Source organism: Vipera berus, assembly GCF_964194415.1.
Source record: "Vipera berus genome assembly, chromosome: 6".
In the NCBI taxonomy this organism is placed as follows: Eukaryota; Metazoa; Chordata; class Lepidosauria; order Squamata; family Viperidae; genus Vipera; species Vipera berus.
The window spans coordinates 65040387-65066391 of record NC_138208.1 but is presented as its reverse complement, the minus strand read 5'-3'; the positions used below and the strand labels follow the sequence as shown (position 1 = coordinate 65066391).

General features: G+C 41.2%; 2 protein-coding genes across 2 annotated transcripts in view; both read right to left on the bottom strand.

Annotated features, from left to right (window-relative positions):
- SSTR3 (somatostatin receptor 3) overlaps positions 1–26005 on the bottom strand; it is a 368714-nt gene that overhangs the window by 176273 nt on the left and 166436 nt on the right. The gene's annotated exons all lie outside the window — the stretch shown is intronic.
- Positions 8783–24975, bottom strand: LOC308669902 (thiosulfate sulfurtransferase-like; the record flags this gene model as incomplete). The annotated part of the gene is made up of 2 exons (XM_081330901.1): positions 8783–9227; positions 24381–24975. The coding sequence occupies 2 exons, from the start codon at positions 24973–24975 to the stop codon at positions 8929–8931; spliced, it is 894 nt and encodes a 297-aa protein (XP_081187027.1). The 3' UTR covers positions 8783–8928.

The following is a 26005-nucleotide window of genomic DNA, read 5'->3' as shown; positions in this document are numbered from 1 at the left end:
TCTTTCCTTCTAAAGTTGAAGAGCAGCTGTAGTCTATCCCAACTTGAAAGGCAGGTGGGGAATGCTGCAGCCAGAGCAGCTGCTTAGCTCTAAGGACACATTTGACTCAGGAACTGGGCGGGCTGGCTGGAAAACCTGGAGCGGATCTCCCATTTGGTCTTTTTTTTTTAATCCCATTTATATCCCGCCCTTCTCCGAAGACTCAGGGCGGCTTACAATTTAAAGCACAAATCAATGTGCTTAGCAATAGCCTTCATTCTATGTATATGCCTGCTTATTAGAGCTTTCACCCCCCCCACAAGCAGCATTATTACAAAGTCAGCTTATTGCCCCCAACAATCTGGGTCCTCATTTTACCTACCTCGGAAGGATGGAAGGCTGAGTCAACCTTGAGCCTGGTGGGATGCGAACCTGCACTAATTGCAGGCAGCTGGTGTTACTTAAGGCTCTGCGCAGGGAAAGCTTTAGAGTGAATTAGGAAAAGTGAAAAAGTGAATTAGGAAAATAGGAAACGGTTGCTGGAATTGGGTATGTGTAGTTTAAGGAAGAGAAGGGTGAGGGGTGACATGATAGCAGTGATCCAATATCTCAGGGGCTGCCACAAAGAAGAGGGAGCCAAGCTATTCTCCAAGGGACCTGAAAGCAGGACAAGAAGCAATGGATGGAAACTAGTCAAGGACAGAAGCAACCTAGAACTAAGGAGAAACTTCCTGACAGATAGAACAATTAACCAGTGAAACAACCTGTCTCCAGAAGTGGTGAATGTCCAACACTCCAACACTGGAAGTTTTTAAGAAGAGACTGGACAGCCATTTGTCTGAAATGGTATAGGGTTTCCTGCCTTAGCAGGGGGTTGGACTAGATGACCTCCAAGGTCCCTTCCAACTACTTCTTCTTCTTCTTCTTCTTCTTCTTCTTCTTCTTCTTCTTATTATTATTATTATTATTATTATTATTATTATTATTATTATTATTATTATTATTATAAGTTTAATCCACTTGCACTGTTTTATGTTTACATGTTTGATGAAAAACAGCCTTATGTTTATAAGTGACAGTTTTCCTACTAAGTACCTGCATGTCATAAGCATTTGAATTAAAATTACCATATTAAAATCAAATCTGATGTTTTTTTAATTTTTATTTGGTGTGCGTTGGAAGAGGGGTAGTCTTATACGGCGAGTATAGCCCAAACCCTATAATTTAACAGGAAATGTAGGGGGTCGTCTTATACGCCCAGTCGTCTTATATGCCGGAAAATACGGTATGCTTGAAATTGTATATGGAATACATAAAGACGAGCAAATTGATTTCAATTCTGCCACCCCAGCCCCAAATATTTGCTCTGAATTTGTTTCAGCTTAGTAGATTCAATAATCCTAATAAAAAGCAAAGATCTTGCAAGCCTGATGCCTGTGCTCACTGTGTTCACAGAAGAAAACGATAGAATAGTAATACTATTCTAATTAGCTAAAAAGCCTTCAGGAAGCTTTTTTTTTAATTGAAAAGTTTTACAATACATTTTTTTAACAAAACAAAACCCCTCCCAACCCCCTCCCCTCTCCCCAACCCTCCCCAACACCTCCCTCCCTTCCCCCTCCCCAACTTCCCAGAGCTAAATACAGGGTATAAAAATACAAACAATCATAATCTACCTTATGCAAACAACAATAAACTATTAAATCTATCGCACTTTAACTCTTATAAAATAACTACAAGAAATGTAAATATCACATCAATACTTATTCAAATGCTAGGTGAAACTTTTTAGTCCCATATTTATTCTGGATATAATCAATCCATTTTTTCCACTCCACAATATATCTCTGTTGCGAATGGTCTTTCAAGTACGCCGAGATCTTTGCCATTTCCGCCAGGTTGGAAACTTTTAAAGTCCATTCTTCTATAGTCGGCAGTTCTTCCTTCTTCCAATATTGCCCTACTAAAAGTCTTGCCGCCGTAATTAAATTCAACATCAACTTAGTGTCCACAACAGTAGTATCAGTAATAATGCCCAGTAAAAACAATTGCGGACAAAACTTTATCCTTTTCTTAAATATCTTTTGCATATTCCACCAGATTTTAATCCAAAAAGCTTTAACCTTTTTACAGGTCCACCATATATGAAAATACGTTGCATCTTCACCACCACACCTCCAACATTTAGGCTGACAGTTCGGATACATACTTGCTAATTTTTTAGGATCTAAGTGCCACCTATAAAACATTTTATAAAAGTTCTCTCTTAAGTTTTGAGCTTGCGTAAATTTTACATTTCTCACCCAAATCTTTTCCCAAGTATCCATTGTAATGACTTCTTGAAAATTCTGAGCCCACTTTATCATACAGTCTTTAACAAGTTCTGTCTCTGAATCAATTTCTATCAATGCAAGATATATCCTTTTAATATGTGCTTGACCTTGATCTCTAATTTGCTTTACCAGATTTTCATCCGTCATTGAAAAACCAATTTTCTGGTCTTCTTTCCACCTGGCCTGTAATTGCCCATACTGAAACCAAGTTTGTACAATCTTTTCTTCTCTTAAAATATTATACGGCTTCAAATGCCATACATTCCTTTCCAAACTTAAAATTTCCTTATATGTAGTCACATCATGTTTAAACCCAACACTTATATTTTCTATTGTGTGTTTTGGTATTGCCCATATAGGTATCTTATAATTTAACTTATGTCTATACTTTTTCCAAACTCGCAACAGAGCATGTCTTAAAATATGTACCTTGAACACATTATCCACCTTCTTATCATACAATAAATATGCATGCCAACCAAATAACAAATCATGGCCTTCAAGATTTAATAATCTCCCTTGTGTTAAATCAATCCAATCACTTATCACTGACAAAGCAGCAGCTTCATAGTATAGTTTAAGATTAGGCATTTTAAGACCACCTCTCTCACGCGTATCCTGCATAATCTTAAATTTAACTCGTGGCCTTTTCCCTGCCCAGACAAATTTATTAATACCCTTTTGCCATTCCTCCAAGTTTGAATCCTTTTTAAGAATAGGTATCATTTGAAATAAAAATAAAAATTTCGGCAAAACATTCATTTTCACTGCTGCAATTCTTCCCAATAAAGATAATTGTAGTTTTTTCCAGCTATCCAATTCTTTTTGAACTTTTCCCCATAACTTTTCATAATTATTTTTATATAGCTTTACATTTGAGGGTGACAAATATATCCCCAAATATTTAACCCTTTTAACATGGAAGCTTTTGATTAGCTTCTAGAAAATCAACAGGATCAGGCCTAGCCACATATCTCATGGAAATCCATTCCACAAAACCACAATGAAGACTACAGTGAAGAGGAATCTCCTCTAAGCCTCACTCCAATTAATTTTGGGGTAATGGAGAGTTACTAACTTTTTTTTCTTCAATTAACTACATATAAGTACTGGTTAAAAGACATATGGCCTAAAGTACTTTGGCAGTAAATTATATAGGGTTTTATAAGTCAAACACAACAATTTAAACTGCACCCTGAAATATACTGGAAACCAGAGCTGAATCTGAAACACATGTTTATGGCATTTAATACCAATTGGCAAAAGGACCACTGCACTTAGTAGCAACTGTAATTTCATCTTGCTGGGTTGTTCAGCTTCAGCCTGTTTCTTCCCCAATACACACCGGAATAGAACTTTATCAGCACAGCTTCTCAGAATGATGTATAATAGGGTATAATTGGTGTATAGATGCTAACATATCTTGAACTGTAAATGTGAAAAAAGTGGAGGGAAAAGAATCAAAACTTGCACATTTCACAGGCAAGAGGCCAATGGGTTGACCTTTCATCTCCTACAACCATTGATCATGGTTTCAAAAGTAGACATCCTTATTCTTCAGCCTAACCAGTTCTTCCCAAATACATCAAGTCTATGGTATTTATTTGTTCCTTCTTCAAACCTGAGCTTGCTTATAAGATTTTTGAAAAGGTAAACAAGAATTAACTTTATTTCTACAAAGTTATACCAAACCCTCTCAAATCAATTTGGCGATTTCAAAAAGGATAGAGTTGTATATCACATAAAATTGTATTGTATAAAGTTAAATAAGTTCCTACCTACACTAAATAGCAAAAATAATCTAAGCATGATACAAAAAGCAATTTAGATTTGTGGGAAGTCAGCCCCCCAGAGAAGTAAATATTAAAAGGGCAGAAAAATATATTTCCTCAAAGAATCTTAAAAAGGCAGAAAAGCATGACCAGTTTTCTTAATAGCCCCAAGTCTCCCTCCCTGAAGCAAAAACCAGATCTCTACAAATGCAGATGTAAACTATCCAGGAACGTTGGATGCCCCCAGCTAGAAGATTAAGAAGACAAAGACACCTAAAATCTACATACCCCACCCAAACTCTAAGACAGGACATAATAGGATTAACCCACAGATGCCAAAGGGCACACCCAGACTCAGGTCAGAATACATGACACAGGAAATACAAAGCCTCAAACAGGAACAGGAAACAACTCCAAACAAAAGCCCCAGAGGGTATAAAAACCCACTTCCTACATGTGCTCTCTCTCTCTTTTTCCAGAGCCATCTTTCTGTCTGGCTCTCTTCTTCAATAAACTGCACCCTTCTTTCTAAAGCAGTCGCCATGTTGTTTATCCCCAGCTTGGACTGAACCATGATGAAGACTTTTCCTTCCAACAGATTTAAAAGGAAGTAAGAAAAGACAATAGACGATATTTTCATTTGTACCAGAGATAAGACTCTATGAATAAAGAGGGACAACTGCTTGATAAAAATCTACTTTGGAAGGAAGGATTTTAATTTAGGAATGGAAACAGAAGTAGAATGATGGAAAACCAGAATAGATTAAAAAAAACCTTATTAACCGTATTAAAAAGGATAGATCTGCCAAATATTTAGAGTTCCACTTATAGGGGAATATGAACAAAAAATTATAAAGTTGAGAAGATCAGGCAGGCAAGATTTAATAAGATCAAATATACAGCAATTCCAACTTAATATGAATGATTTCTATAATTCTATTGGTAATTGAAGTGGCATATAAATTCTTTTTTTAAAAGAAATACTTTAGTTGGCTATGCAGCAGACGACTTACCACAATTCCTAGCCTCTTAGTTATAACTGTCATAATTATGACAGTAAAATCAGCAAATTAGCTTTGCATGTCCTGTCCTGACCATTTTATAATACAGACAGGAATATTACCCTTGCACAACTTAATATAGGTGTTACATTAATGTGTGTGTATGGATACACATATACACAATGTATATTTACATTAGGCAATGTTTACTGAACTAATGCAATATAATAAACATGAGCTTAAGTACTGCATCATACACAGTGTTAAGGATTTTCAGGACCAACAAAATTATCTGTTATTATTTCAATTCCGTTTGCTTAGATATATTGGCAAGATAAAACTAAGGCCTTTTAAGATTTAACTCATGGATCTTTGCTTAATATAGATCTTTATTACCTTCCCTTATTTCCTTGTCTCTAAATCACCACTATAGGTACAATATTATCTTTGCTTCTCCCTGAAGATCCTGAAAAAGTTGCAAAGATAGACTTGGCCAGTCCCCATGTATTTCACCTGAGTCACAGTCTCCACTTTGTTGAAAATTCTTGGGCAGGAAGATATGAGGCAGCTGTCCCCTTGAAGCAAGTTGCTGCCAATTTCCTCCAGCTGTTGTAGATACTGGAGTACAGGATTGATTTCCTCTGACTGCTGGCTTACAGTATCAATCTCTGCCTCAGACTTTGGTGGTTTTTGGTACAGGACAGTAAATTCTTCAGGATGTTGAAGGTATCGGAGCACAGGGCTAATCTCCTCAGGGTCATGTCCATAATGGAGGAAGGGGCTAGCCATCTCTGGTGTCTGCTGGTACTCAAGTAAGGGATTAATTTCTTCAAGCCCCTTCTGACCCTGAAACACAGGGCTAATCTCCTCAGAGTCATGTCCATAATGGAGGAAGGGGCTAGCCATCTCTGGTGTCTGCTGGTACTCAAGTAAGGGATTAATTTCTTCAAGCCCCTTCTGACCCTGAAACAAGCCACTGGTCTTTTTAGGCTCATACAGATGCCTGGCCAGGTTTACAAAACCTCTGGCTGGGAAAAGCACAGTTATGATTATAAATGAGCTATATACATGCCAGGCATGTCCCAGAGTTGCCAACCAGATGTGGCTCCAAATCAGTTGCCAGAGGTGGCCAAGGAGAGCCCCACATGCCTGCCACATGTGGCCTGGACTGGCAGCAAGAGCACAGCAAGGCTCACTGTTGTGACCTGGGCCTAAAAACCAAGAGGCTTTGTGTAGGTCATAGAGCATCAGCACCTTTCTTTGTGTGTAACTGCCTGGCTGGGAAGGGTTACTTTTTTCTCTCAGATGCACCAAGCTAAGCCCTCCTCACAAACACGTATCTCACCTCTGCTGCCATGGTCTCAACTAAGGTGCCAATGGAGTTCTCATGAATCAAGCAGGTCCTTGCCAAGTCTAGGGAGACAAAGAAATGGAACTATGTGTAATTTCCAAGGATGGTTGCTAAGAAACATATTCCCCTCTGTGAGCTAGAGTTGCTATGGGGACTCAAGTAAACAGAGTGCCCCTCTGAGAGAGATGTTCAGAAGCTGAAGTTTGCCTATCAAAAGTGCTGGAGCTTTGGTTGTCCATTTACTGTCATAATACAAGAATGATTATTTAAGAATAGTGTTTTGAATATCAAATTTCATACAAATATATCTTTCTGGCAAGGAATGTTTCACTTGCATAGTTTTCAGGAGAACTCAACTCAGTGACTACACAGACATAATTTTTGACAGCAAGTGGCTTTCTGCTTTATTCCAGCATGTTTCTTTTTATCTCCTGGGATTGGCTATGGCAACAGTTTTCAAATATTTGAAAGGATTTTTCAGAGAGACCTTTTTTAAAAAAGACATGTATCCTTCTTGTAAAACACAACTCTGGGTAGCTCACAGCACTAATAAAACCAAAAACAAGAAAAAGATAAAACCAAGAGCACTGAGCTTCTGATCCACTATCCCATACAAGCCTTGGACTCCAACCTTACTCTATCCCAGTGCCTGAGGGAAAAATCTAGCTGCCTGGCTTTGCAGAAGGTTAAAAGGGTAAACCTGCCAGATCTCAGGGAGAAGGTATCTAGTTAGACCAGGGATCGGCAACCTGAAACAGTGAAAGAGCCACTCGGAACCGGTTCCCTCACAAAAGGAAAAACTGGGAGCCACAAAAAATGTGGTCTACATGGGACTGTCCTTGAAGACCATCCAAAGGCCACAGTTAATTCAGAATGCATGGCACAGGTTGTCATGGAAAAATCATGCACATAAAAACATATAATAACATTACTTTGTGAGCTGCACTGCCTTAAGAGGGTCTTGGATATTATTCATGGTGCAGATTGCCATCTACAGAGCCCTTAATGGCACAGGGCTGGCTTATTTGCAAAACAATCTATTTCTGATTTTTTTTCTGATTACATGAGATCCAGTAGGGTAGACATGTTTTGGATCCCTTCTATGAAACTACCAGTTGGTGGGACAAGGGGCAAGCTTTCTCCTATCATGGTATTTGAAACATCATACCCCCAAGATTCAGATAATCCCAATTTTATTGGTTTTCCATAGCCCTTGAAACTTAGTTCTATCCCCTTGCATTGGACCGGAATGTTGCATAAGCCTCTCTTGCACAATGTGGGATGGTGAATGATTGTCGTTTGCTACCTGCATCCTGTGGATGGGGCTTTGCTTGTTTGTGCGGACCGGCTGCTGGCATGCCCCGGCCTGGTACTGGTCCACAGAACGGGGGTTGGGGACCCCTGCTGTAAATGATGAAAAATTGGAGGGAGGAGATGAACTTGTATATCCTGACAGAATGTTTATTATGCATGGGGAAATGGAGAACTTTTGAGATATAGAATCATCAGTGAACTGGTTTTCCTGGGTTTCATACATTTGAAGATTGAATATAGCTGCTTGCCTTGCATAGTAACAAGGTACATACCTGGAGCCTGACCTCATCACAATTATTTAGTAGTAAGGCACAATGATTTATAAAATAACTTCTGTGCCAGAATGCATGGACAACTACCAGTATCTTAACCTATAACATGCAAAGCAACTTTGAAGATATCTTGTCTCAAAATTCCTGGGTATCATCTTTAAAGCCTAAATGACAGAGCCTAAAATATGTCAACCATCATAAATCTCTGCCTGAATGTGTCTCTCAGAAGAGGATTCTTTGTACCTTACCACTGTTGGAAATTTGGTGTGTGAATTCAAAGGAAACAACATTCTTTGAAGCAGTACCATGGTCACTTGGAACTGGAATCCATTTTCATGAAATCTATTGGTCCTTTCCCTAGTAATACTTTAGCCCATTAAAATGTTTTGTTTCAGTGAGTTATGGTCTTGATTTTTATATGCAGTCTCTAATACTATTAAAACATAACATTGTTGTTCTACTTATATCAACATAAGGTTCCAGTTAGTTTTTAGTTTTTGCTAGCTTTCCACAACTTAGCAACTTCCAGATATGACTAACTCCTACAATTGACCACTATCATGCTGTTAAATAGATAATCTAGGGACAGTAATAATTGTAATCTACATGTATTACATTTCAAGGGCAGCATGTTATAGTTTTAATGGAAAGTCATGATATTAATATTAATACTTATAATAACAGTGGATAGTTTCTCTTCCTTTATTAGCTATGGACAATAAAAAAGGACACAAAATTGAAAAAGGTATTTGACCCAAGATTAAATTTTATTTAATTACCAGTTTGCAAAAACAAGCAGCAACGATGGATTAGAAAATGAGAAAATTGTAGAATAGGAATTTACTTTCCTATGTTTTCATCATGCTTAGAAAGTATTAGGAACTACGCTTCACAGAAATTGAGTTATTATGCCTTATGGCAATTCCATTCAGACTTTTTATACTCAGGTGGGGCACGATGAAACCACTCTGACCAGGATCCATCATAGATGGCCACATCTGGTATACCACAGAGGTATGCTGCCAAGGCAATATGGCAGGCTGTAATCCCCTTGCGACATGTGGCAATCAATGGCTTTGAAAGGTCCACTTTCTTGTCCTGGAACATGCTCTGGATTTCTTCTTGGGGTTTCTCAAATCCTTCCTCAGTCAAGAAGTTGAAGAAAGGCATGTTTATGGTGCCTGGAATGTGACCTGGTTCTATCCCTGGAATAAGAGAAAGAGTTATCACTCAACTAAGTCATTAAAAGTACCTCCTGTAACTATTTTGATCAAATTCAGTTCAATTTTATTACAACTCTAAGTCTAGATTCAAACAAAATATTGAATAAAATAAGTATATCCTTCTATATATACGTATACGTGCATAAGAAAAAACAGTAAGTATAAAGGTAAAGGTAAAGGTTCCCCCGCACATGCGTGCTAGTCATTTCCAACTCTAGGGGCTGGTGCTCATCTCCATTTCAAAGCCGAAGAGCCAGCACTTGTCCGAGGACATCTCCGTGGTCATGTGGCCGGCATGACTAGACGCCAAAGGCGCACGGAACGCTGTTACTTTCCCACTGTACTGGTCCCTATTTTTCTACTTGCATTTTTACGTGCTTTCGAACTGCTAGGTTGGCAGAAGCTGGGACGAGTAACAGGTGCTCACTCTGCTACGCGGCACTCGGGATTCGACCCACCAAACTGCCAATCTTCTGATCGACAAGCTCAGCATCCTAACCCACTAATTAAGAACAGGGTTACTAAAATAAATTCAAATAAAATAGTATTATAATAAGTTCTAATCCTATATAATGGTATGGTATATAAGCACATAATTGGAGTACAAATGGTAGCACAAAACTGGGATTGTGGTCAAATAATTTGAAATTATCTGTTGTGTATGTAAATAGTTAGCAATAAGCCATGGAAGAGATTGCAAACACAGTGCAGCTTTGCAAGGTTTAAAGCGGGAAAATAAGGTGCACTCATTGGACGCCACAACCAAGGAGCGGGAAAAGAGACTGTTTCTATTGGTTACAGTTCAAACGCTTTCTCTATAAAAGGTTGCAACATTTGACAGTTGACAGTTGACTGTGTGTATTCAATAAACTCGTTTAGTGTTAACCACTCTGAGTCCTCGTCAATTCGAACCAAACAACTGGCGACGAAGGTGGGATTGACAGAAGACCAGAGATTAGGAAGAATTGTCGTGAAGGCGGCAAATTCAGAGCGAGTCACAGTCAACCGAGTGGCCGCGGCAGAATAGGGAAAAATTCTCCGAATGGCGCAAATCGGGTCACTGAAGGAATTCGACCCTAACTTCCCCGAAGATTGGGAAGAATACATCGGTCAGGTCGAAGGATTCCTGTTAGTGAACGGAATCACTGACGACCGGAAAAAAGCGGCGGCACTTTTGACAATCTGCGGCACACCGGTCTACAGAGTTGCTGTCGGGCTGTGCCAGCCACAACCAGTCTCCAGCGTGCCCTATGCCGACCTCCTCGCAAAATTAAAAGTTCACTTTACTCCCCGAAGGTCCGAACTCTTTTGGCGGCGCATCTTTGAAAAGAGAAATCAGAGACCGGGGGAGTCCATACAGAAATTCGTCGCTGCCGTCAGGGAAGCCGCAGTGCGTTGCAAATACGATAATTTAGAAATTAGAATTCGGGACAGAGTCGTGCTGGGCTTACGCGATGAACAATTACAAAATAGAATAATCGCCAAACCTACCGGCGATTTACAGGAAGTGCTAGACGAACTCCTAACGTATGAGTCAACCGGGTATCGCGACCCCCCCCGCAGTAGCATGGCGGCAGCGCCCGAAATTAACCAAGAGGGCTATGTGGACTGCGGGGAGGTGGATCAGCAGTGGGAGGAAGAGATCGCCGAAGTCTCCAGGCGATTCGGGAAGATGGCACCAAGACAACTCAGAAGCGAGGGGCCTGAACCTGGCCGCCGGCAACAACCCGCAACACCGCAAAGACCACCGACAGGGGCACAACGACCGTGGCGGGACACAGCAACCAGACCGCGCGACAACGAAACTCAGAACCGATGTGGCAGCTGCGGCGGCAACCATCCCCGCGCTTCCTGCCGATTCCGTACCGCCAAGTGCAGGGCTTGCGGCAAGACCGGCCACATCCAGGCCATCTGCAGAAACCGCGTTCGGGACACCCGTCTGAATGAAGTCGATGTGTGGCCAGAGGGTAAGGTAACCCCCAAAGCCAGTGGCAAGGAGACCCCTAAAACCCGGGTGAAAATTCCAAACCTAAGGGAGGTGGCCCGAGTCAATCGGAGACGGCGGGGAAGGGGTCACAATTTTCCGGACGGAAAATTAAAAATCACAGTCCTTCTGCAAGGGGTCCCTTGCAGAATGGAAATCGACTCAGGGGCTTCAGTGTCGATAATTTCCACTGAAACCCTTGAGAAAATCGAACAACTAAGCGGAAAAAGAATTCCACTTAGTCCAACAAATATTCAATTAATGGACTTCCAAAAAAGTCCAATAATCGTAAAAGGGAAGACCAGCCTTAGAGTAAACTTTAAGGGGTTTAAGGGGGTCTTAGATTTGATAGTTACGGAGGGGAATAGGACCAGCTTAATAGGGCTTAATTGGTTTCCTGCCCTGGGAATTTGGATTGGGGGAATAAATTCTGTGATTAGAAATAAGACCCTCGAATCCGTCTGCAAAGAATTTGCAGACGTATTCGATGGATCTCTAGGCAAGTACAAAGGGCCCCCCATTAATTTTAACCTAGACCCCTCAGTAAATCCAATCAGGCTAAAGGCCCGGAGGGTACCTTTTGCCTTAAAAGAAAAAATCGAGGCCGAGCTCGACCGGCTTGTAGGCCTCGGAGTTTTAGAACCTGTTGAGGGCGGTTTGTGGGAGACGCCGATTGTCACACCCCTCAAACCCAATGGGGATGTGAGAATCTGCGCCGACTACAAGGCCACCCTCAACATTGGAATGAAAAAGCATGCTTACCCGGTCCCGACGGTGAAGCAGGTCCTCGCCACGATCCAGGACGCCGCCATCTTCGCCAAGCTCGACTTGGCGCATGCGTACTTACAGTTGACTGTTTCCAAGGAGGCTGCAGAGGCACAGACAATTGTTACCCACAAGGGGGCGTTCCGAGTCCACAGACTGCAATTTGGAATTGCAGCAGCTCCAGGCATCTTCCAAGAAGTGATGGAGAGGACCTTAAAGGGCATACCTGGAGTATGCCCTTACTTTGATGATGTCCTAATAGCTGGAAAAGATGAAGGAATGTTAGTAGAGCGGCTGGAACAGGTACTGGGCAGATTTAGAAAGGCTGGATTAAAATTAAAAAAGGAAAAATGTAGCATAGGGGTTAAATCCACTGATTTTTTGGGGTTCAGGATTGACAAAAGTGGAGTCCATCCTACCCCTGAAAAAATTAAAGCAATAAAAGGGGCTCCTGAACCAAGGAACAAGGCGGAGCTACAGGCCTTCCTAGGCTTGGTAATTTTTTATCACACTTTTGTGCCACATAAGGCTGCCATTGCAGAACCTCTGCACAGGCTTTTAGATAAGAAGACCCCTTGGCATTGGCAAGACAAGCACCAAGCGAGTTTCCAGACCTTAAAAGACATCCTTTCCAGTAGTTCAACTGTAACCCACTTTATAGAAAATAGACCAATCTACCTGGCGTGCGATGCTTCGCCTTATGGCGTTGGGGCAGTAATCAGCCATTTAGACGCCCAGGGAATGCAAAGACCCATTGCTTACTACTCCCGCACACTAACCAAGGCAGAGCGGAACTATGCTCAAATTGACAGGGAAGCTTTAGCCATAGTGGCAGGAGTTAAAAAGTTCCACGACTACCTGTACGGCAGGAACTTTACAATACTGACTGACCACAAACCCCTGCTGGGACTGTTTACCACAGATAAACAGACTCCCCAAATTATGTCTCCCAGGATGCTGAGATGGTCCATTTTCCTCTCAGCATATTCATTTTCCCTCCAATACCGACCAGGTAAGGACATGGGTCATGCAGACGCTCTTAGCAGATTGCCCCTTAGCGCAACAGAGGAGGACCCTGCCCCAGTGGGACAAGTAATGTCCCTACAAGATATTCCTGATTTGCCCCTAACTGCTAAAGACATAGCTGAGGCAACCAATAAGGACCTCATCTTAAGGAGAGTAATGGCCTGGGTCATGAGCGGTTGGCCCAACGCCAACCCGGACGTAAAATACAGTCCATTTTTCAGAAGGAAAGATGAACTATCAGTTCATATGGGTTGCTTACTCTGGGGAACTCGTGTAGTAATTCCGGAAATCCACAAATCAGCTATTCTATTTGAATTGCATGAGGGACACCCCGGAATAGTAAGGATGAAGGCCCTGGCTAGGAGTCACTTGTGGTGGCCAGGATTGGACCACGACATTGAGGAATGCGTTGCCAATTGCCATCTGTGCCAATGTTCCAGGCCTGAACAACAACACATCCGCACACATAAATGGGAGCTAGCTAGGAATCCTTGGTCCAGGATTCATATTGATTTCGCTGGACCTTTCCAGGGGTTAACGTTCCTTGTAGTGGTCGACAGCTACTCTAGATGGCTAGAAGTAGTACCGGTCAGTTCAGTAACGGCAGGCAGAACAATACAGGCATTAAGGGGCCTCTTTGCCACTCATGGGTTGCCAGATTTAATAGTGTCTGATAATGGGCCACAATTCACATCTATTGAATTTCAGGATTTCCTCAAGGCCAACTCGATTAAGCACAAGACTTCTGCACCCTTCCACCCCTCCACCAACGGATTGGCTGAAAGGAATGTGAGGACCACGAAGGACGCGCTTAAAAGAATCATTCGAGGTGACTGGCATCAGAGACTAGCTGAGTTCTTGTTGGCTCAACACACAACCCCTTGTTCGGCTACAGGGAAAAGTCCAGCTGAAATGAGGTGGGGCAGGAAAATATCGACCAAGTTGGACAGATTACACCCTGACAGACTCCAACCAAACATTGAATTAGACATTCCTAACAGAACATTTGAAGTGGGGGACTTGATTTGGGCCAGGAACTACGCCCAAGGGGACAAATGGATTCCAGGGGTGGTAACTGAAATCTTAGGTCCCCTATCATACATCATTGAGGGGGAAGGGAATAGGATCTGTAAAAGACACATAGACCAGCTGAGGAAAAGATCTAGTGGGTGTGTGCCTGTTGAGGGGGACCAAAGCTCAGTAAGGGGAAACAGTACAGACAACAGTAGGCCAGGAAGCGGTGTAGAGGTTGGGCAAGATGACACATTCTCTGATGCCCAACAACAACAATTCAGTCCAATTGATTGGGGAATACCCCTGCGAAGTAGGCCAGTGACCAATGAATCCCAAACACAACCTAATACACAAGACAGTACATCTGAAGCCAGTAACCCAGAGCCCAGGTCTAGTAGTAACCAGCAGCCAAGCAGTCAACCAGGAAGAAGTGTCCCTAATAGCCAAAGTAACAGATACCCGTCCAGAATACATAGGCCACCAAAATACCTAATGGATTTTGTAAAGAAATGACACCAACTGGGGGGTAAGGGGTGTTGTGTATGTAAATAGTTAGCAATAAGCCATGGAAGAGATTGCAAACACAGTGCAGCTTTGCAAGGTTTAAAGCGGGAAAATAAGGTGCACTCATTGGACGCCACAACCAAGGAGCGGGAAAAGAGACTGTTTCTATTGGTTACAGTTCAAACGCTTTCTCTATAAAAGGTTGCAACATTTGACAGTTGACAGTTGACTGTGTGTATTCAATAAACTCGTTTAGTGTTAACCACTCTGAGTCCTCGTCAATTCGAACCAAACATTATCAATTATTTCTAATACAAATAAGTTGAATAAAAAGTAAGAAATATGTTGGTTATATGGGTGATTGTTAAATGTAAAATGAAACAGCTTTATAAATGTCTGTTTCTAATAAATCACAACTCCAGAATTTACTGCATTTAAATATAAAGCAAGATAATTGCAGATTTTTTGGAAAAGATGGATGAGAACTGCTTTACAATATATACATCTAAAAATCCATAAAAATTTTAAAAATAGCCAAATTTAAATGGAATTTTGCATTTAATAATGAAATGAAATGCAACATCCTAATTACAATTACTTCATCTTCACTTTCATAATTTAACCTTAATAGATGAGATGAAATACACATTGACATCTGATGCATCAGCAAATTGAAATAGACTGGAATTGGACAACCTTCAGTCATAACATCATAGCTTACTGCTCAAGACATGAAACATGAAGGAAATAGCAGACACAGTACTTGGGTATAATGCAGTCAGTGATCAAATATCTGTTAACTTGTCATCTATAAAGTACTACATGGAAATGGCCAGGTTACTTGTGGGATCATCTGTCTGTATGGTTTCTGCCCATCCCACCAAATCTGGTTGGGTTTGTATGCACTGGGACCTTTTTGTTAAATTGTGTCATATTTCACTAGACATGCTTTCTTGGTTCCGGAATCTACCCTATAATACAACCTCCCCCAAGATTTGAACAGGCCTGACCTGTTAGCCTTTCGGAAGACCTTGAAAACTGACTTTTCTCTCAGGCAGTGGGGCCAGGATGTTAGATAAGTCTGTTATGTATGCTTTATGTGCTCTAGGAGAATTTTGCTTGAGCCCCAACCACATTGCATTATATTGTATTGTGTTGGTTTTATTTTGCTCTATTTTTGTTATGTATTATTAGCTGCACAAAGTGACTAGGTTGAGATTGATAGCTTTTTAAACAGTAAAGAAATAAGTAGTGAATAAATGTCACAATCTAGCACTTTAAGGTAGCAATGAAGGACGGGGGGCGGGCGGAAATATTCAGATGCTGTGACATGTCTATAAAGATCATAATTGTATAGGCAGTGGCTTTTCCCCTTGATATTCTATAGAAGTGCAAAGCAACTCTTGAGAACAGGAATGAGGAAAACAAATAAATGGATCATGTAACAAATTAATCCAGAGTTCTTACCTGAAGCACAAATGACTAGGCACAAATTACCATATTTTGGACTTATTTATATTCTGTGTTTCTGGACCATCCATCTCCATCAAGGAGATTATGCAAGCATATTATATAAAGAGCCACTCCTTTGAGAAGCCATAATGATTGGGAAAAGTAGAAGTAAAAAGAAGAGGGTAACCAGCAACATAGCAGATGGATCTGATTATAACAGTAAGAATATGCCATTGGAAGACAAAAAGATTAGATTGTGGACATGAGATCCTGGAGATATATCTATAGGGTCACTAAGAGTCATCCACAACTTGATGGCATGTAATCAAATTCAACCTTGCTGAACTGTCTCTGAAATCATTATCTGATTGTCACAAATTGTGTTGATGAGTTGGCATAAAGAAAATGAAGTACTCTTCCTATTTCAAACGATCCCTGTAAAATTGGGAAAGGTTTTCTTTGATGACCTAAATGCAACAATATTGAGATTTATCTGGCAAGGGAAGAAAGCACGAATTAAAGTGAAAATGTTACAAGAAGCTAAAAATAGTGGAGGATTTGGACTCCCGGACTGGAGACTATATTATTAAGCAGCCATTTTACCATGGCTTAAAGAATGGATTATGTTGAGAAATAAAAGACTATTGTACCTAGAGGGGCATGACCTACAAATTGGTTGGCATGCCTTTCTATGGTACGAGAAAAAGTAAAATACATAGATACTTCCAAAATCACTTTATAAGGAATGTATTTCTTTTAGAATGGGAAAGAATAAAGCAGAAAATCTATATTAAACTACCTGAATGGCTTTCAACAATGGAAGCTTTTGCTTACCCAAATTTAATTAACTATGACAAAGTCATTACCTACAAAGATATTCTAGATAAGGAAGGAAAATTGAAAGACAGACAAGACCTACATCGACAAGGTATTGACTTAGCATGGTGGCCATATTTACAAATTCAAACAAGATATAGAAAAGATGCAAAGACAATGGGATTTTATAAAGAACAGACAGAATTTGATCAAATATTATTAAAAACAGATGAAAACCTGATTAAGAAACTTTACAGATTTCTGCTAAACTTGAAGATGGAAGAAGAACAAGTAAAAGATACATGGGCAAAAAACTTTGGATATTCTATAGATTTAGAAGACTGGCAAAAATTATGGGATAGAAATATTAAATTGACTAAAGCAGTTTCATATAAAGAAAATTTGTATAAAATGTTTTATTGATTGCATATGACACCAGTAAGATTAGCTAAAATGTTTAAAAATACTTCAAATGTAACAGTAATAGTAATACTTCAAATATAACAGTAAATACCTGTAGCTATAATATATATGCTAAACAATAATCATATACAGTATCAATTAGTCAATACATATCATTCTCCTTACTAATATATATTCAAAATAACATTCATTTCTCTGTGGCTCAAAGGAACTGACTTAAGACTCATTATTTTTCTTAGATATCATCTCAGCATTACAGAGCTAAAAATATCCAACTGAGAATATTTGTTTATATTAGCTTTTCCTTTTAAAATATTTTATAAATGCTTATATACCATTGCTCTTTGAAGCAAATACCGGTAAGTAAACTAGAATTTAAAGAATAACCTTCTTAATTAATTGCCTCCTTGTTGAATGGGTTTCTGTAGTTTTGTACTTAGTGACTAGATCCCATTTTTTCCTGTTTTGAATTGTGTTTTTATCTTATTCTTTGCTGTATTATGAGCTGCCCAGATACGTATTTGGAATTGGGCGGTGCCTAAACATAATAATAATAAATGCTGATTCCTCTTTAATCCAGCTTTGTTGTTGTTAGCTGTGAAGTCATGTCTGACCCATTGCGACCCCATGGACAATGTTCCTCCAGGCCTTCCTGTCCTCTACCATCTTCTGGAGTCCATTTAAGCTCATGCCTACTGCTTCAGTGACTCCATCCAGCCACCTCATTCTCTGTCGTCCCCTTCTTCTATTGCCCTCAACCTTTCCCAGCATTAGGCTCTTCTCCAGTGAGTCCTTCCTTCTCATTAGATGGCCAAAGTATTTGAGTTTCAACTTCAGGATCTGGCCTTCTAAAGAGCAGTCAGGGTTGATCTCCTCTAGGACTGACCGGTTTGATCACCTTGCAGTCCAAGGGACTCGCAGGAGTCTTCTCCAGCACCATAGTTCAAAGGCCTCAATTCTTTGGCGCTCAGCCTTTCTTATGGTCCAACTTTCACTGCCATACATTGCAACTGGGAAGACCATAGCCTTGGCTATACGCACTTTTGTTGACAGGGTGATGTCTGTTCTTTTTAGTGTGCTGTTTAGATTTGCCATTGCTTTCCTCCCCAGGAGCAAGCTTCTTTTAATTTCTTGGCTACAGTCCCCATCTGCAGTGATCTTGGAGGCCAGGAAAATAAAATCTGTCACTACCTCCATTTCTTCCCCATCTATTTGCCAGGAATTGAGAGGGCTGGATGCCATGATCTTGGTTTTCTTAATGTTTAGTTTCAACCCAAGTTTTGCACTCTCCTTCTTCACCCGCAACAAGAGGCTCTAGTTCTTCTTCACTTTCTGCCATTAGAGTGGTATCATCTGCATATCTTAGGTTGTTGATATTTCTCCCAGCAATCTTAATTCCAACTTTTGATTCATCTAGCCCTGCCTTTCTCATGATGTGCTCTGCATATAAGTTAAATAGACAGGGAGGCAGTATACAGCCTTGCCGGACTCCTTTCCCAATTTTGAACCAATCAGTGGTTCCGTGTCCAGTTCTCACTATTGCTTCTTGACCCGCATATAGGTTTCTCAAGAGACAAATAAGATGGTCTGGTACTCCCATCTCTTTAAGAACTTGCCACAGTTTGTTGTGATCCACACAATCAAAGGCTTTAGCATAGTCAATGAAGCAGAAGTAGATGTTTTTCTGGAACTCCCTAGCTTTCTCCATGATCCAGCGTATGTTGGCAATTTGATATCTAGTTCCCTTGCCTCTTCAAAATCCTGCCTGTACTTCTGGTAATTCTCGATCCACATACTGCTGGAGTCTAGCTTGTAGGATTTTAAGCATAACTTTACTAGCATGTGAAATGAGTGCAATGGTGCGATAGTTTGAACATTCTTTGGCACTGCCTTTCTTTGGAATTGGAATGTAAACTGATCTTTTCCAATCCTGTGGCCACTGCTGAGTTTTCCAAATTTGCTGGCAAATTGAGAGTAGCACTTTTACTGCATCGTCTTTTAAGATTTTGAATAGCTCAGCTGGAATACTGTCACCTCCACTAGCTTTGTTGTTGCTCAGTTTTTCTAAGGCCCACTTCACTTCACATTCTAGGATGTCTGGCTCGAGGTCAGTGACCACTTCATCGTGGTTATCAGGGATGTTAAGCTCATTCCTGTATAGTTTTTCTGTGTGATTTTGCCATCTCTTCTTAATCTCTTCTGCCTCTGTTAGGTCCCTCCCATTTTGGTCCTTTATCATGCCTATTTCTTTGCACTGTTCATTTAAGAAGGCATTCTTATCTCTTCTAGCTATTCTCTGGTATTCTGTATTCAATTGGGTGTATCTTTCTTTTTCTCCCTTGCCTTTCGCTTCCCTCCTTTCCTCAGCTATTTGCAAAGCTTCCTCAGACAGCCATTTTGCTTTCTTGCATTTCTTTTTCTTTGGGATGGTTTTAGTTGCTACCTCTTGTACAATGTTGCGAACCTCTGTCCATAGTTCTTCAGCCACTCTGTCTATCAGATCTAATTCCTTAAATCTATTTGTCACCTCTACTGTATATTCAACAGAGATATGATTTAATTCATACCTGAGTGGCCTAGTGCTTTTCCCTACTTTCTTCAGTTTAAGCCTAAACTTTGCAACGAGAAGCTCATGGTCTGAGCCACAGTCAGCTCCTGGTCTTGTTTTTACTGACTGTATAGAGCTTCTCCATCTTTGGCTGCAGAGCATATAGTCAATCTGATTTCTGTGTTGACTGTCTGGTGATGTCCATGTGTAGAGCCATCTCTTGGGTTGTTGGAAAAGAGTGTTTGCTATGACCATCGTATTCTCTTGACAAAATTCTATCAGCCTGTGCCCTGCTTTATTTTGTACTCCAAGGCCAACTTGCCTGTTATTCCGGTTATCTTTTGGCTTCCTACTTTAGCATTCCAATCCCCCATGATGATAAGGACATCATTTTTTGGTGTTAGTTCTATAAGGTGCTGTAGGGCTTCATAGAACCGGTCAATTTCATCCTCTTCAGCACTGGTGGTTGGGGTATAGACTTGGACTACTGTGATATTGAATGGTTTGCCTTGGATTCGAACTGAGATCATTCTGTCATTTTGAGGATTGTATCCCAGTATTGCTTTTCCTACTCTTTTATTGACTATGAAGGCTACTCCATTTCTTCTGAGGGATTCTTGCCCACAGTAGTATACCTGATGGTCATCTGAATTAAATTCACCCATTCCTGTCCATTTTAGTTCGCTGATACCTAAGATGTCAACGTTCAGTCTTGTCATCTCTTGTTTGACCACGTCCAGCTTGCCTTGATTCATGGATCTTACATTCCAGGTTCCTATGGAGAGAAAATCTTTACAGCATCGGACTTTCCTTTCACCACCAGATATATCCACAGCTGAGCGTCCTTTCGGCTTTGGCCCAGTCGCTTCATTCTTTCTGGCTCTACTAGTACTAGCCCTCTGCTCTTCCCGAGTAGCATATTGGACGCCTTCCGACCTGAGGGGCTCATCTTCCAGCGTCATATCGTTTTGCCTTTTGGTACTGTCCATAGGATTTTCATGGCAAAGATACTGGAGTGGGTTGCCATTTCCTTCTCCAGTGGATCACGTTTTGTCAGAACTCTCTGCTATGACCCGTCCGTCTTGGGTGGCCCTGCACAGCATAGCTCATTAGCTTCATTGAATTACGCAAGCCCCTTCGCCACGACAAAGCAGTAATCCATGAAGGGGTTAATCCAGCTAGCCAGGGTAAATATCAGAGGATATGGCAGCTGTAGTCAGGGTCCTGATGAACATGTATTATACTATGTCACCATACCAGTGATACTAGCATGGGTGTCAAACTCGCTGTGTCACGTGATGTGTCACGATGTATCATGACTTTTTTTGCATTGCCAGAGCTGGGGTGGGCGCGGCCTCTGTATGATGCAACCGGCCCGCGGGCTGGCAATTTGACACCCCTGAGCTAGATAGATCCAAAAGACTAAAGCTTAGTGTTTTTTCTTCTTATCATCAGATAACTCACATCAAATAACGTGTGATTATTATTTCTTTGTTTGCCATAAAATCTTAAAATCCCATCAGAGAACTAATCTGAAGAAAGAAGAATTTCAGTCTGGAAATAGAGATAATTCTTAACTTATAACAATTGAGCCCAAAATTTCTGTTGCTAAGCAAGACATTTGTTAAGTGAGTTTTGCCCTGTTTTACGACCTTTCCTGACACAGATATTAAGTGAATCATTGTAGTTGTTAAGTTAGCAATATGGTTGCTAAGTGTAATTGGCTTCCCCATTGACTTTGCTTTTTAAAAGGTTGTAAAAGGTGATCACATGACCCTGGGACACTGCAACTGTCATAAATATGAGTCAGTTGCCAAACGTCTGAATTTTGAACGTACAATCATGGGGACGCTGCAATGGTTGTAAATGTGAAAAATGGTCATAAGTCATTTTTTTCAGTGCTGTTGTAACTTCGGATGGTCACTAAATAAACTGTTGTAACTCGAGGACTATCCCTAGTGAGAAGTATTTGCATACATACTTTTAGGCGAATCTCTCTTTTTTAATGGTCTGAATGCTATGGGAAAGAAAGCATTATTTTCAATTTACAAATATGGGCATCTTGCAGCCACCTCTTTGCATTTATTGTAAGAATGGGCATGAGGGAAGATAACAACTTTCCAATAATTTGAGATGCAGGAAATCAAAAAGATTATATGATGGAATAATAAGCTATGGCTCTTTTAAGCTGGCTTCTCAGAAAAGCTTCTACAAACAGTTTTAAAACTTCCTTCTGCTATTGTGCTCTTTCTACTGGATCTTCCAGGAATGCAACAAACTAATCCACTCAGATAAGTGCTATGCAAAGCTTATTGAATATCTTGTTGCACTCCTTTCAGGCAGGTGAACAACAGTCCTCTCAGAGCTATTTTATAGAATGAGGTGAAATTCCTTTCTGCAAGTTTTATGGTAATGCATCTCTGAAGGTTCAGTGTCAGCCACTTTTGTGCCTCAGCCACTTGTCTTGCCCTAGAAACCAGCATTGCCAGATTGAGGTTAGTTTAGCGGCAGGAAGGACCAAAGAGACGCGTCTTCGTTAACAGGTTTATTTAGTCAGCCCGGACAACGGGAACGGTAAAACAGCATGCTTATATAGGTAGCTGTCTAACGGGACAGCAAATCAGCTGGGCGCATTTTCCCTCCAAGACAGGGGGCCAATCAGTCAGCTGTTAGGGCAGAAATTTCCCCAGCGACAGCGCTTAGCAGGTAACTAGGCAGGGAATCCTGTCAGCTGGTTTTGGCGGGCGGCCGGTGTTTGACAGCTTGTCGCCGCGACTGCGCATGCGCCAACTTTGACAGCTCGCGGCGGCCGCCGGGGGTTGCCGCGAGTTTGACAGACGAGTGGTGAATGCGCATGCGTCAGTATTTGACAGCTCGCGGCTGCCGCTGTGGGGTAGCCGCGGTTTTGACAGTTCGCGGCTGTGTGCGCATGCGCGGCGTTTGACAGCTGTCAAACGGCCGCGTGTGCTTGCGGGAGCGTCTGCGCATGTGTCAGATTTGACAGCTGTCAGTGCGGCCGCGTAAATGCGGCCTATGACAGCTGTCATTATGGTTTGCAGAACATTGCAGAGGTTCCCTGGAAAAATCTCAAACTTAAAGAACATTGCAAAGGCTATCATATTTGACACCAGGTTTGCTTCAGCCCAACCATTCTGTAATGACTCTGACTCCATGCCTTAGAGCAGCGGGCTCCAACCTTTTGGGCACCAGGGACCAGTTCCGTGGAGAGAGGTTTTTCCGCCGACCAGAGAAGGCGTGGTTTCACGTGTTGCCTGCATCCCGTGGATGGGCTTTGCTTGTCTGCATGGCCCAGTTTCTGTAATGCTGTGAACCAGTGCCAGTCCACAGACCGGGGGTTAGGGACCCCCTTCCTTAGAGGCCATTGCTTTCCAAGAAATTTGCTGTTTAGATCTACCATAGTTGATATCTTGGGGGTTGGCTTAATTGTGTAATGTTTGCAAAATGATCTTGTGCCTGTATCTTCTAATATTGGTGTATCCTTCCCAAACTCTCTGTCTGGACCCTCTTAATGTCTGCATTTAGGGATCAAGCCACTGATTTCCCCTTTCTAGTTTTTACTTAACATTAAGTTAAGTATGAGTCCCTTGATCCTAGATCCTGAAACAAGGATAACAGAACAACAATACTGAAATAAGGCATAGGAGCTATTAAGGTGTAATACAATCTGCACTCCTCCCCATTTCCTTACAGAAAAATACTTATTGAAAAAGTAGTCCAACGGATGAAAAAGCAATCAATCTGTGAGATTTTTATGCTGACTGATCATGGACTTGCTGGGTATGGTGACCTGAAAAATCATTAACTTGGAATTGATCAATCAAGGTTTTGCTCCAGAAGGCTGTAATTCTTCTCTGACACATGCACGTGGACATATCTTTCACCAATTGCCATGGCTATGGCCCCTGCCCTTTGTCCAGGGGCTCAAAGTTTTTAGCTCAACATTCGCTTACACATTAATGGGATGGGGAATGTAATAAAGTGAAAAATGTCTTGGATTTTTTTGTGCAATTGTTGGGAGGATTGATTTTTAGTCAAAGACTAATCAGAGTGCATTTACTCTAAAAAATATAAAATTTTGGAATGAGCAACAGACATATCAAGTTACTGGAGATCTGATTGGAACAGAGTCCTGAGTTTCTGGGGCAGGGTGTTTGGAAAACTGGAATACCAACAAGTGTTGGTAGCAGACCCTGCAAGTATGGAATCCCAAACAAACAAACATAAGTGGATCCTCTGTGTGCATGCGTGTGTGTGTAGATCTATTTCTTACCACACGAGAAAAAGGAAAAGGCCAGGAAAATAGTAAAAGTTCTCCCAAGGGATAAATTCTTAGATCACTCTATTTTTCTACTCAGGAGTAGTATATCTACATGTATAAGTTTTGGAGACCTATGGATTTCTTCTTAGGCACTGTAATATTAAACTGTTATGAAAGTGTATTTAGAAAGTGTTCCACTTTGTTCAGAGGAGGTTGTTCACAAATAAATAAACTTAAAGTCTGCCAGAGGGATGTAAAGACTAAAATATCATTAGCAGGTAAAGAATATGGGTCTTTACCAATTATATCAGGGTATATTCCTACCTTGCTTTCCTGGCTCAGGTTCTGTTCCTCGGAATCGCCCTTCAGATCTGGCATCCACTACCTGAAACCGCTTGGATTCCATGTTCTCCACCATGTCTTCATAGGTCTTCAGGAGAGACCTGTTAAGAGTAGCTTTAAAGGCAGATGGCTGCGGCCGGGTGATCTCTGATGTCACTGGGTGACCCTCCTTCAGCCAGTTTTTGAAGCCCCCATTCAGCACTGAAACAGTTCGATGCCCAAAGACTCGGAACATCCACCATGCGCGTGGTGCATAAAAGGTGCCCAGGTTGTCTCCATCATACACTACTACATGTGTATCATTCCCAATGCCCAAGTGGCCAACATAATCAGCAAAGTGTTTCTCACTGGGCAACATAAGCTCATAAGGTGATGACTTGTCTTTGCATTCTTCAATATCAAAAAAAGAAGCTCCAGGCACATGCTGTTCTTGGAATTCTTTCTGGGCATTTCTCGTTCCAGGTTCATACCAGGAAGCATCCAGCACTCGCAACTCAGGGCCAATCTTTTTGGCTCGGACAGCTTCTGCTAGCCATTTAGTGGAGACCAAACCTCTGTATAAAGCTTGCTGCACCATGTTAAGGAAAACTTTCTTGATGGGTGAACTCAAAAAGAGACAAATGGTATGTACAGAAAAGGGAGGTCCTCTGTGCAGGCTCCAGTGTCTTGTTCCCTACCAATCAACCAAGAAAGGGCGGAGAAAGAAGCCCTAGCCAATTCATTTCTATTCAAGTCTGCACTTTGGACCGGCACAGGCATATCCACAGTCAGCCGCAAAATCCCTCCCTCCCTTTAGTACTTGATGGGAAACTAAAGTCATTGTTCAGAGAAAACTTCCAGGGTTTTTTGTATTAATTTCCCTCCTGTTCTTGCACAAGAACTAGAGGGCGAGAACACACCAGCCAGCTTTTCAGGATCTGCTGCAAAAAGACAAGAAATGCATTAGTGTTCACAGTCAGTGACGGTGCAAAAGTAAAGTCAGAAGTGGGGCAAAGGGCAAACCTGAAAGAGGAAACCAGCACTCAGAAACTCAGTAAGGCCAAGAACATGGGGTCCCAAAGAGCGAAGTGTGTAAGAGGAAACACTGTAGAAGAAGCTGGTATACTGATCTCAAACATCCAGATACTGTTTCCTAATATATCCAGCTTTGTAAGTGCAGCAATGTGATTACATAGAAATGGTAGATATGGCAAACCTGCATTACATATCCATTTTTCAACAGTTTAGTTAAGAGGGCCCCCAATGTTAGAGTAGAGCTAGCAAGATACTGTTGAGTCCTAAACTTTGCAAGTTCTGAAATAAATGCTATATTTCCCCTATCTGAACATGCTTATGACAAGGTAGCCAAAGTAGCAGAAGAAAAATGAGAGACTTGCAGTATAAACCCACTTTTGGGAGGTTGTGGGAACACAGCAGCCTGCAGTGATTTGGAGTTTATATGTGTTGAATCACAATTTCCACTGTCCAGAATTGTAACAACACTGTTGGAGCACTTTGGATAAAGGGTGAGTTGGAAGGTATATGTGTGTTGCTAAATGATTCACTCAGGGTCGTGAGAGAAGTCCATGACAGAATAAGAATTCTAAAGCAAGTAAGAAGTATCTAAG